General features: G+C 34.0%; 1 protein-coding gene across 1 annotated transcript in view; it reads left to right on the top strand.

Annotated features, from left to right (window-relative positions):
* The first annotated feature begins 733 nt into the window (after positions 1 to 733).
* The window catches only part of LOC142231250 (uncharacterized), a 41,794-nt gene continuing 28,655 nt past the window's right edge, over positions 734 to 13,872 (top strand). The window contains exons 1-2 of the mRNA XM_075301868.1: positions 734 to 1,564; positions 1,704 to 3,287. Coding sequence (XP_075157983.1) covers positions 734 to 1,564; positions 1,704 to 3,287 — 2,415 coding nt within the window. The remainder of the gene's footprint in view (positions 1,565 to 1,703; positions 3,288 to 13,872) is intronic.

Here is a 13,872-nt window from a genome sequence, read left to right as displayed (position 1 = left end):
ATACTATTTACATAATTGAATCTGAGTGTAAGGAAGAGATTACTCAATTGAAAAACGAAGTACACTTTTTAAAATCACAAATAAAAAAGCAAGAAAATCTCAAAGTTTCTCGTGAGATAAGAATTAACGGGATACCTTACAGTAAAACTGAAAATTTATGCAAGCATTTTGAAAACATATGTTGTGCTCTTAACATTAATGTTCCGCCTTATAAGACAATCTATCGCTTATCTACAAACAAAAAGAATAAAACTACTCCTGATGGAACCATAATTATTAAACTTTTTACACCGTATGACAAACATTTTTTACTAAGAGCTGTATCCATCTTCTGCAAACAAAATAAATGTCAATTATCGCTCAATCATATTGGCTATGACTCCAATAAACCAATATTTTTAAACGAAAACTTAACTTCGTCTAACTTCAAAATACTTCAAACTGCAATTAAAATTAAAAAACAAAAAATTATTTCATCTGCTTTTTCTCGTCGGGGACTCATTTTTATTAAACAAAATGCTGAAGCTGAACCTATACTTATTGATGATATATCAGAACTCAATAAGTTTTTTCCATCGGACCAAGATAATGAGGCCTAGGTTTTCTACGATTCTTATTATATATTTAAATATAAATTCTCTTTGCATATTGTTAACATATAAATTTATCATTATATTTATTACTACTTATATAATTGTAAAGCCAATTTGCGTTGCCAAAATGTTTATTTTCTATGTCCTTACTTAATACTACACCAGCGAGTTCCATTGATTGTACAAGCAGTGTATTACGGATTCTAGCGAAACAATGTCATGGCTTTAATGTCTGCCAATTGAATGCTCAAAGCTTAACCAAGAAAATCGACGAGTTCAGACATTTGTTTGAGAATTCAAAAATTGATATTGTCTGTGTTTCTGAGACCTGGTTCACTTCATCGGTCGCTGATGCTCAGGTTAAGGTAGATGGATATAAAATTGTGAGAAATGATCGAAGCTCTCACGGCGGAGGTGTAGCTGTATATGTTAAAAACAATGTCGCATTTAAAGTAGTGAAACAATCCCAACCAGATGAACGGATTGAGTATGTCTTAATTGAAATCAAACACAACGGAAAAAATGCACTAGTTGGCGCTGTATATAGACCAAATTCAAGAATAAATTTTGACAATTTTATGCATGAAATATCTCTTGTAACTACGTGTTGTGACGACGTTATTTTAGCTGGTGATTATAACTCTAATGCACTTAAAGACGATAGCATTGTAGTCTCATTCAATTCAATTGGTCTTTACAATGTTAACGAGATTGTACCTACTCACTACTCTGAAACATCAAACACTTTGCTTGACTTATTCCTGGTAGATGACAAAAGTAAAGTTTTAAAATATGATCAATTATGTGTTCCCTGTTTTTCCAAACATGACCTTATATTTATGTCCTATGGTCACTTGCATCGAAATGACGAGTGTCACCGTACCGTTTTTGATTTCAAAAAAATTGACTATTGTCAATTGTATGAAGAATTTGTTTCAATGGATTGGAATGCTATATATAATAAGGTATCAGTAAATGATCAAATTTCATATTTAAATGAGAACGTTTCTAATCTAGTGAATAAAACGGTCCCAACACGAATAGTCCGTCCAGGCAACACTAATAGCTCATGGTTTAACACGTCTATAAAAAACATGATTAAACAACGAGATATTGCATATAAACGATGGAGACGTTTTAAAACCTCCGAATTGCATGAAGAATTCATGCAATTCGAAAACAAGTAAACAAGTAAATAAAGAAATTAGCAATGCCAAACGTCAGCACTTTGAGGAAAGTTTCCGATCTGCCGTCGACTCAAAAAGTAAGTGGCGTAAAATAAGAGAAATTGGAATTGGCAAACCTCTAACAGATACAATCAATGCGAATCCAGATGAGCTAAATGAAAAATTCCTCAATTTCTCCGACAACAGCATACGAGCACCTTCAGTTTCCTATGTGAATCCATTTGACGCAAACTCTTCATTTGAATTCTCGTGTATTACGGATGTCGAAGTACTTACAAGTTTTCAGACCGTCAGGTCAAATGCAATGGGACTGGATAACTTGCATCCAAGATTCATAAAAATAATACTTCCTCTAATTTTACCGTACATCACTCACATATTTAACACAGCAATCATGAGTAGCACCTTCCCAACAGTATGGAAATTTGCAAAGATTGTGCCAATACCTAAACCTAACACCACATCTGAACTTCGACCAATAGCCATTCTACCATTCCTTTCGAAAGTATTTGAAAAGTTAATACATCAACAAATATGTAATTATTTGAATATTAACAATTTAATGACAACGGAACAGTCTGGATTCAGACAAAATCATAGTTGTGTGACAGCACTCGTTAAAGTTACTGACGATATAAGAATGGAAATGGATAAAGGTTTTGCCACGATTTTGGTATTGTTAGATCATTCGAAGGCGTTTGATTGTGTGGACTATGACATCCTTTGTAGTAAACTTTTCTCTCAATACAACTTTTCAAATACAGCCGTATCATTGCTATCTAGTTACCTCCGTAATCGTTCTCAAGTAGTTGCTATTGGTGAATCTTTATCGAATCCCCTTCCACTATCTAGGGGAGTACCGCAAGGCTCAATACTTGGACCTCTCTTGTTCTCCATTTATGTGAATGACCTCCCTAATCAGCTATTAAATTCCAAAATCCATTTGTATGCAGACGATGTACAAATATATTTAAGTTGTAAACATGACTCCTTGGCGGATGGGGTGTCTCGTATTAATGAAGACTTGGAAAGAGTTTGCATCTGGGCTGCCAGTAATTCATTGACTCTCAACCCGCATAAATCGAAATGTATGATAATTACAAACAAACGTCGCAACATTACAAATTATAACCCAGTATTACTAAGGGGACAAGCAATTGAAGTAGTCAACCGTTCCAAAAACCTGGGTATAATCTTCAACAATAACCTCTCTTGGAGTGATCATATATCATCTGCTGCTGGAAAAGTATTTGGAATGCTGCGTACACTATACCATTCTCAATCATTTACGCCTATACACATTCGGATTTTACTTGCCAAATCATACTTGTTACCTATCCTTCTGTACGGCTGTGAGTTGTTCAGCAAATGTGATGCTAAAAGTAAACAGCGCTTGGAATCCGTATACAAAGCTATAATTCGCTACGTATTTGGCTTAAAAAGATACGACAGCTCTTCTTCATTCATTAACTCCTTATATGGCTTCCCGTTATTGGACTTGTTAAAGGTACGAACCCTTCTTTTCCTTCACAAGATAATATACTTGAAACAACCTGAATACTTATATGACAAGATACGTTTCGGGCGGTCTAACAGAGATGTACTGCTTATACCAGATCGACATCGACTTCAAGTGAGCGAGAGACAATTTATGCTACATTCTGTCTTTCTTTGGAACTCGTTACCAACAAACCTTCAATCACTTGGCAACGCAAACAAATTTAAGAAATCACTTTTCAATCATTTTAAGAATTTGCAATAATTTTCTTTTCTTAACTTTGTTCTATTTCAATACTTTTAACTTTTTTATATTTTGTTATATTCTATATTTTATTTTAGTAAAGTAATTTTTGTTATATGAAATCTTATTTTTATATGTTCATTAACCTACTTAAAATATTTCAATGCTAATACCAATTTTATATGTATTTAGTTTAATTGCTTTCGTTTTCTTACATTTTTTCTATAATATTTTAATATGTAATTATGATAAGAATTAACTTCATACCTTGCAATGATAGACACATACTTTAATTGAAAAAATTGTTAAAATTTTGTTGTATGTGTAATTCCCTAAATAAAATAAATAAAATAAATAAATAAATAAATAAAGGAAGGGGAAAGGTAGCAGATATTTTCAAGCACATAAAACAGTCAAAGTTCGCAAAGAAATATCTGGTTTGGCAAGCCATCTGTACCTGTGGCTTGAAAAGCAGCATTTTCATAGCTTCCGGGACTGTCAACCAAGAAATTTACGTGAAAGAGTGTTTGAATAAACGTCTGCTGCCTTTCCTGAAGAAACGCGGTTGTTCCGTACTGTTTTGGCCGGATTTGGCATCTTGCCATTACGGTAAAAAGGCCATGGAGTGATACGCCGCCAACAACGTGCAGGTGGTTCCCAAGGACAAGAACCCTCCCAACACGTCAGAGCTCCGCCCAATTGAGAAATACTGGGCTATTGTCAAGCGGAACCTAAAGAAGACCAAAAAAACTGCTAAGGACAAGCAGCAGTTCAAGGCAAACTGGCTTTCTGCGGCGAAGAAGGTGGACAAGGTGGCTGTACAAAATCTGATGGCAGGTGTCAAGCGTGAGGCCCGGCAATTCGGATTTGGAAAAGCGAAAGCCTAACTGAATATTTTTCCTGAATTTTATACTAATTGAACTTGAAAAAGAAATTTAATTTGATTTTTTAAATAAACGATTTCACCGATTTACACGCGTTTTCCCTTGACCAAATTTTGACCGTATCACCCTTTATAGTACGTGTTTAGTGTATGATCTTTAAAAACCATGCAAACATTGGCCGTAATTATATATATATATATATATAGACGCATATAAACCGACCGATTTGACTTCTGGAGCCATAGAGGAACACTGGTTTAAACAGCTGATGCATATTTCGTGCTTTGTTTCACTGTTAAACATCTTAAGTTTGGTCCAGATTTAACGCATTATCCATAGTTTAACCATTAGGAGAAATTATGAATTTTATTATCAAAATGCGTTCTCTGTTAAGAAAGTCCATCGCGAGCACCTTCCATTTTATGGTTAGTTTAATTGAACTGAAACTGAACCGTCTATTCGGGCTACTATGACCAAATTTCGCACGAAATTTTGATTGTTGGACATTAAATCTGCAACACGCTTACGTAGAGTGTGAACTGAAAAAATATCGCAACTGTATCGGCCAATGTTAATGATGACCATCAATCAACGATTTGTCGCAGTTCGAAGCAAATGGACTCGACAACGTGTAAAGTTTTACGGAAGGATTTAGATGTGAGTCTTTTCAATATGCAACTGGTGCAAGAATTCAAGCCGAACGATCTAGCGCAATGCAGAATTTATGCTGAATGGGCTCTTGAAGAGCCCAAAGATTGACTTTTTTATCGAAAAATTCTGTACAGCGACGAAGCTCATTTTTACCTCAATCAAAGTTTGAAATGAAGATCAACCGGATGCATTACAAAATGTATCCAGAGAAAGTCGCAGTTTGATGAGGCCTATGGCACCTTTCCAGCCATACAAAAAGTATTGAATGATGTGCACGTTTCAAAACGATCCGTTCATGAAAGTGAACCAACACACACGTGGTGTCAAACGGAGAACAGACGTTGTCAATATGACAAGGATAAAATGACATCCTGCGTTTCCAAAACAACAACTTGTGTTCATGATCTGAAATCATAGTGTTTACGAATTTATAATCAGACACGATTTAAACTTTAGTGCGAAACAAGAGCTAGGAGAACCCAAAGATTATGGATTACAGAAGATGGGAGATTGGCTACTGAGCACATCAAACCATTTACCACATTAGTTTAATACTCGAACCAAACGCGTATACGACAAATATTGACATAGCATTAAAATGCAAATAAAAAGAATTTAAGAGCACGAAATAAATTTCCATAAAGGGGAAAATGTAATTTTTTTGTTGTTGCCTAAAATTTTACATTGTTTCATTAAGAGAATTTAATTTTTCATTTAAAAAATAAAAACGAAAAACAACTAAAACATTAAAAACATGTATTAAACTAATCTGGTAAATGCAACATTTAGTATGACGCAAGCCAATCTCTCATCTTCCTCAAATATATAATCTTTGGGAGGACCCACATTCGAGCATATTTTTTTATTATTGTAATTTTTTAAAGAAATTTTTTAGATCCTTATATGCTAAAAAATGTGGAAAAATATTTCGTGCGGATTTTTTTTTAATCCTGCACAGTAATATTGCTATGAAAACTAATTTACTAATTAATATATTTATACATCGAAATTTTTTCCGCTACCGTGACTCGAACCTGTATTATCTGCTCCATACACTGAAAAAAAGCATACTCGGTTCCAAAGATTTTGTCTTTACTTTAAAAAATTTGGTATTGATTCCGAGCCAAAGAAGCGGAGAATACTAGTAAGGATACTTTTAAGACACACTTCTCTTTTAAATTTGGGTTTTGTGTACTTGCTTCTAGGAAGCAAATTTTATTTTTTCGCCTTTTCAGCTATTTTTCTTCATATGCTATTAAAGTCCTTTAAAAACGAGTTAACGACAGCTTTATTTTCCAAATTAAGACTCGACTTCCAGTAATAATTATGCTATGTTTCAAGTAAAAAAGTCTTTAAAATAAAGTGTTGAAAAACATGTCCTATATTTGAACGATTTTTTGCTTTGTAGTCAAGATGCAAAAAGACAACAAATTTAAAGACAATTTTATTAAATTTAAAGAATTTTTCTGAATTATTAAAGTCAAGTTAACCTTAGCCCAAACATTTTTTCTTTCATGTTATGATATCCATTTTTAGGTGAAATCACTTAATTATAAGGACAATACGACTTCATTGAAAAGTTTATCGACTTTTGGACAAGGAAAAAAACTTTATATTAGAGAAAGACATGAAATCTTTGACCTCAAGACAATATTTTTTTCAGTGTACGCGTTAACACCTAACCTAACCTAACAGTCGCCTTAGCACTCTGCGTCTGTAGACGATTTGAGTTTTCATGAACGTCTCCGTTTCATTTTGTTACCATCCGTTCACGATCCGTTCTTCACTTTATAACTCATTCACATAATCTCATAATTTTTAATTAATTATAAAAATCATATTTTCTAATTTTTTCATTACAGCACATTGTAATCTATAAAACATTTATGTTGTTAACATAATGAAATTACAACTACATACCATTTATCTATAAAAGTAATGAGAATTCATTACCCAATTAAGGAAATAACTTGACCAACATAAATTCCCATTTAGTAGAAGCGTATTTCAAAACAAGCGAAAAAAAATGATTAGATGAAATCACATTCGTGGACAACTTCAACACTAACCATCCTCAATGGTGAAACAGAATAGCCCATCCAAAGTCCTTAGCATCGCGTAATAAACCAAAATAACGGGTAATGTAACTACGCCAAGGACATAATCGGATAGAAAGAACTTTGAGAAACTGGCACGTATTAAGTTAACAAATCGCCCAACAACTGATCCACTAAATGTTCCAAACTTTTACCCTACAATGGAACAACGGAAAGGAATGAAACACCCATCACTCTCAAAAAAAGGCACAAATCAGCACAAATGACGAATGACGTGAATGAGAAAACTGAAATGAAGAAATATGGCCAACAAGAAAACAAACAGACGACGATAAACATTGCCACTTGCTTTTTTTTTTTCGTTTTTTTTTTCGTTTTTTGGTGTTAGAGCAATTTTTGCTGTTGTTGGCAATGTTGTCATTTCTGATCCTGTTGTTGATTTTCCCTTCATATACTGACAGGAGATGTACTACAACTACAACTACTACTCCCAAGCTTATATTCCCGATACACTGGCAGTCGGTTAGCGGTAGTTCCGAGTCCTGTTTCTCTTCCTGCTGGTGGTGGTGGTGGTGTACACAATTTCCTTGATTTGACTTGTGTAGCAGACATCTCTAAACATGACTTATGACCGCTACGTGATGCAACATAAAAATGCCATTATACACGTTACGGTTTAAGCCAAAGACATTGCCAGTGTCAGTAGAACAGTGACGACTTCCACTTACACTCATGTCCCAATGTCACTATCCAAGCAAAAGCATCAATCGCAAATAACAATAGAGAATATAGTACGTGTGCTGCGATATATTCTCTCTCTCGGGTCTATGAAGTTCCGCTTGTGTTTGTTTATTCCTACACGCAATACTTATTTGGCAATATGGGGGAATATACCCACTAGGAAATGAGTCTAATGGAGAGTAATACAAACTCAGTGAAAACTGGGTAAGAAGTTGAAATGAAAACTGGTGAAAATTATTATCGAAAACACTAGTACACTGAAAAAAATATTGTGGTGAGTACAAAGATTTGTTGTCTTTAAAAAGAGAATGAGATTTTTCCCGGACTTATCACTGGAATGGTACCAATACTCCAGTTGGCTCAATTTTTACATTGTCATACAATTTATTTATATCTACACTCACTTGATAATTATTGGATCTACACATTTATTGAAATACAATTATCAGAATAATATATTGTTAAACATATTCCAAAAGTTTTTCCTATTTGGTGCGATTCTAATGCTCAAACTGAAAAAGGTTCTGAATGCATCAACCATGTCAGGACTATACGACGGATGACCCTTAAAATCGATGTTTTGAGTGCTCGAAAAAGCTGTTGTTTGAGCCGATATGTCAGAGCTTGCACTGTCGTGGTGAAGAGTGATCCGTCTTCGGCTGTTGGTTTTCTTGATTTCTTGGTAGATATCTAGCAAACAAATTGTTGTGTACCACTTAGAACTGACGGTTCTGCGTTGTTCAAGTGGTACCATGGCGACATGTCCAGATTTTCCGATTTTCGAGCGATTGACAAATTGTGTGGAAAGAAAATTTTTTAAAATCAAATATTCATGCAATATGTAATGTATGCTGGTCCCAATAATGCCTAAGGTTGTCTCAATCTCACGATAAGTGCCAAGACGATCTTGGAATATCAGTTGGGGCACAGCATCAATGGTTTCCAGAACAAATAAGATTTTGGGCGTCCTTTACGAAATTCGTCACGAAATTCATAGAACTATGACCTCACTGGTCCTTGACGGAACTTCATCGCCAAAAATTGAATTGAGTACATTGATGAAATGTTGTTGATTGACACCACGTCGAAAGTTGCAAAAAATAATAATAATAAATAACAAGTATATACGGCCGTAAGTTCGGCCTGGCCGAATCTTATGTACCCTCCACCACAGATTGCGTAGAAACTTCTACGAAAGAATGTCATCCACAATCGAATTACTTGGGGTGTGGTATCTTAAAACTTTTTAACATCGTTTTCTAAATTGTGAGTTAGTCCATACACTGAAAAAACAGTGAACCCACCAGGAAGAAAACTTTTGATTAATTTTAGAAAATTTTGAATAGTTTTAGAAATTTTTAACTAAACAGTATTACAAGCGCTGGCATCACGCCGATATCACAAAAATAAGTAAATATTTTTCGACAAATTCAAGAAAATTTATTAGACATAAATAATTTTTTTCACTTTTTAAAGAAAATTTTGTAGTTTGAAGGAAAAAATTGGAGTTCAAAATTGCAAGAATGTCTTTAGTGACATACGAAGTTCATGATGGACGCTGTTGTAGTAAAATTTACAAATTTTAAGAAATAATGAACTATTTTGTGAGAAGTACGAATTTAGTAAAACTTTTTATTTCATTTGCGTATAATTTTTTCCCGTCTTTTAGTTCATTTAACTAACGTACGCAAAAAATTATTAGAGTAAATGAAACTTTCTCCAAATATAATAATTTCATGAACTAAAATATAGTTAAATTGGCTTTAGTGAAATAGTGAGTTCACTTTTTTTTGAGTGTACGTGGTATATATTAGACAAAAAAGTTATGTATAGGTAAGTCAACAAATAATTACGAATCGATATGGACTTTTTGCACGATTCGTAGAGAGCCAGAATTGAAAAATGGGGGTCGCTTATGTGGGGGCTATATGAAATTATGAATTTGATATGGACCAATTTTTGTGTGATTGGGGATTGATTTATCAGAGGGCTATATATTTATAACTATAAACCGATATGGACCTAGTTAGGCATGGTTGTTATGTTATGAAATTTGCTCCTCCAAGAGGCTCCAAAACCAAATCTCGGGATCGGTTGATATGGGGGCTATATATGATTATGGACTAATATGGACCACTATTGGCATGGTTGTTAAATATCATATACTACCACCACGTACCAAATTTCAACCAGATTGGATGAATTTTGCTTCTCCAAAAGGCACCGGAGGTCAAATCTGGGGATCGGTTTATATGGGAGCTATATATAATTATGGACTGATAGGAACCAATTCCTGCATGGTTGTTGGATACCATATACTAACATCACGTACCAAATTTCAACGAATGGCAAGAATTTTGCTCTTCCAAGGGGCTCTGGAGGTCAAATCTGGGGATCGGTTTATATGGGGCCTATATATAATTATGGACCGATATCGACCAATTTTTGCATGGTTGCTAAAGACCATATACTAACACCATGTAGCAAATTTCAGCCGGATCGGATGAAATTTGCTTCTTTTAGAGGCCTCGCAAGCCAAATCGGGGGATCGGTTTATATGGGGGCTATATATAATTATGGACCGATATGGACAACTTTTGGCGTGGTTGTTAAATATTATATACTAACATCACGTACCAAATTTCAACCGAATCGGATGAATTTTGCTCTTCCAAGGGCCTCCGGAGGTCAACTTCGGGGGTCGGTTTATATGGGGCCTATTTATAATTATGGACCCATTTCAACCAATTTTTGCATGGGTGTTTGAGGCCATATATTAACACCACGTACCTAATTTGAACTGAATCAGATGAATTTTGGTCTTCCAAGAGGCTCCGGAGGTCAAATCTGGTGATCGGTTTATATGGCGGATATATATAATTATGGACCGATGTTGACCAATTTTTGCATGGTCATTAAAGACCATATACTTACACCATGTACCAAATTTCAGCCGGATCGGATGAAATTTGCTTCTTTAAGAGGCTCCGCAAGCCAAATCGGGGGATCGGTTTATATGGGGGCTATATATAATTATGGACCGATATGGACCAATTTTTGCATGGTTGTTAGAGACCATATACTAACACCATGTACCAAATTTCAGCCGGATCGGATGAAATTTGCTTCTCTTAGAGGGTCCGCAAGCTAAATCTGGGGATCGGTTTATATGGGGGCTATATATAATTATGGACCGATGGGGACCAATTTTTGCATGGTTATTAAATACCATATACTAACACCATGTACCAAATTTCAGACGGATCGGATGAAATTTGCTTCTCTTAGAGGCTCCGCAAGCTAAATCTGGGGATCGGTTTATATGGGGGCTATATATAATTATGGAAATTTTTGGGTCCGTTTATATGGGGGCTATACGTAAAAGTGGACCGATAAGGCCCATTTGCAATACCATCCGACCTACGTCAAAACAACTGCTTGTGCCAAGTTTCAAGTCGATAGCTTGTTTCGTTCGGAAGTTAGTGTGATTTCAACAGACGGGCCGACGGACATGCTCAGATCGACTCAGAATTTCACCACGACCCAGAATATATATACTTTATGGGGTCTTAGAGAAATATTTCGATGTGTTACAAACGGAATGACAAAGTTAATATACCCCCCCCCCCCCCATCCTCTGGTGGAGGGTATAAAAATAAGCACGAATATGCTCACGATTTAATTACATATATTTTGGGCGAGATGAATCTTTTAGTTAAAATGTTGAAACGTTCTGAGTACGTATAACCTCAAAAACGTCAAGCTGTACGATAGAGCTGTCAGATGGCATATTGTAACACTAGGGTTGTCCAATCCCGAAATATGGTATACGAACAAATGCATATGGCTGAAAGTTTCGGTCAGGCCGTTTTTCGGCTTCCGTTTTTCTTTGGTCTTAACATATTCGTTAAACGTTCTTATCGTGACTCCGTCAGCGTATGGAGCAGACAATACAGGTTCGAATCACGGCAGCGATTTTTTTTTTTACAAATTCGTAAGCACTAAGTTTTCAGATCATGATCTTCGACCTCATATACCTTATGAGGTCTGAGATCAATATTGCAATGTCTATCAAACGGAATGATAAAATTAGAAGAGCCCCCATCCTATGGTGGAGAGTATAAAATGAGAATAATGAAAAATTGAAATTTTAATGTTATTTATATTTGGTAATAAAATTATTGCTATGATTAGTAATTTTCCCCATTGGGTTCATGGCGTTTACTAAGAACTACATGACGAATGATGCTATCACGTTATTCTTTGGCTGTTGCTGCTAATACTGATTGTAATGTTCTTGGAAGGATGAATGCGTAGATGGGAAAGCATGCGTATGTGTATGATTTTGACACTGACATTTGATACACGACACGAGTTCATTTATTTTTCACCTCCATATTTCCCAAAGAATTACTTTTGCACCGCATCTATTGTTTTGCGATTTCCTTCACAGTTAATGCAGGTAATCGATATCGAAAGAATACAATTGATAGTAGAACAAGTATTAAATTTTCAATTGATATTTTAGCTTTATTGTAGTTAAATAAATAATAAAAAAAAAAAAACATTTAACCAAATATGATTTTGGATTCATAAGAGAAACATTCATGTCCTGTTCCAAAGATTTTGTCCTTACAGAATTGATTTTGGTTTTGAATACGAGCCAAAGAACCAGATAATTGAATTAAAGACACATTTAAGACACAATCCTCTTTTAAATTAGATTTTAGGTACTTGATTCTAGGTAACAAAATTTAATTTAATCGTTTTTTCGACTCTTTTCTTCATGAGCTGTCAAAGTCCAATCAAGTTAAAAAGTTCTCTAAAATAAAGTGTTGTAAAACATTTCCCATTTTTAAACGCTTTTTTACTTTGTAGCCAAGATGCAAAAAATCAACAAATTTAAACACGATTTCATTAATTTCGAAGAATTTTTTCAGAAGTATTAAAGCCAAGTTGATTATATTTTCTTTCATGTTAGGATGTCCAGTTTTAGGATGAATTCCTTAACAAGAAGAGCAAAACTAAAAAAAAGATTATCGACTTTTTGGCAAGGAAAAAACTTTATATCAGAGAAATGCGTCGTCTATGCTAGGTAAAATTCATATTCGCACAATTCGAATGAACACGAGAAGTAAAATTAGTTTCGTGTAATTTTGTTGATAAGTGCGCCTCTATCTCCTCAAGATGTTAAATGGGATGTCTACGGGTGTTTAACCAAATTTCACATATCACTTTATAGACCTCAAATACCTCTACAATTATAATTTCAGATATAGGGCCAAAAGATGGTTCAATACTCATTATATTTGATAAAATTTTCTATAAAAATAAAATTTTGAAATAAATTTCTATAAAAATTAAATGTTGACAAAGTTTTCTACAGAAATAAATTTTTGAAAAAATGTTCTATAGAAATACAATTTTGAAAAAATTCTCTATAGAAATAAAATTTTGAAAAAATTTACTATCGAAATAAATTTTTGGAAAAATTTTTACTTTTGGGTTTAGTGAACTGCCTCAATTTATTCTGATAATTGGTTGATAGTTTTGCTGCAAGTAGAGGATGCTGATGAGGAATGTGGTAATTCCGAAACAGCTATACATCCAACCATCTTGCAGTCTATAGAGCTTTGCCCAAATAAATGTGACAAGCATACTTTTCCTCTGTTGGTTAAGCTACACTTGTAGTTTAGTCAATGCATGGTTTTAAGCTGAAATCAAAAACAACAATAATGATTGAAGAGATACTAACAATAACAAACAAAACAAATGAAATAAAATTTTGATAAAATTTTCTAAGTAATAAAATTTTGACAAAATTTTCAAAAGAAATCAAATTAAGATAAAATATTCTAATGAAATCAAATTAAAATAAAATTTTCTATAGAAATAAAATTTTGACAAAATTTTTTATAAAAATTAAATGTTGACAAAATTTTCTATAGAAATAAAATTTTGTCAAAATTTTCTATAGAAATATAATTTTGACAAAATTTTCTATAGAAATAAAATTTT

This window comes from Haematobia irritans, chromosome 3 (assembly GCF_050003625.1).
Source record: "Haematobia irritans isolate KBUSLIRL chromosome 3, ASM5000362v1, whole genome shotgun sequence".
NCBI lineage: Eukaryota > Metazoa > Arthropoda > Insecta > Diptera > Muscidae > Haematobia > Haematobia irritans.
The sequence above is the reverse complement of the archived record's forward strand: the minus strand, read 5'-3'. Positions and strand labels throughout refer to the sequence as shown.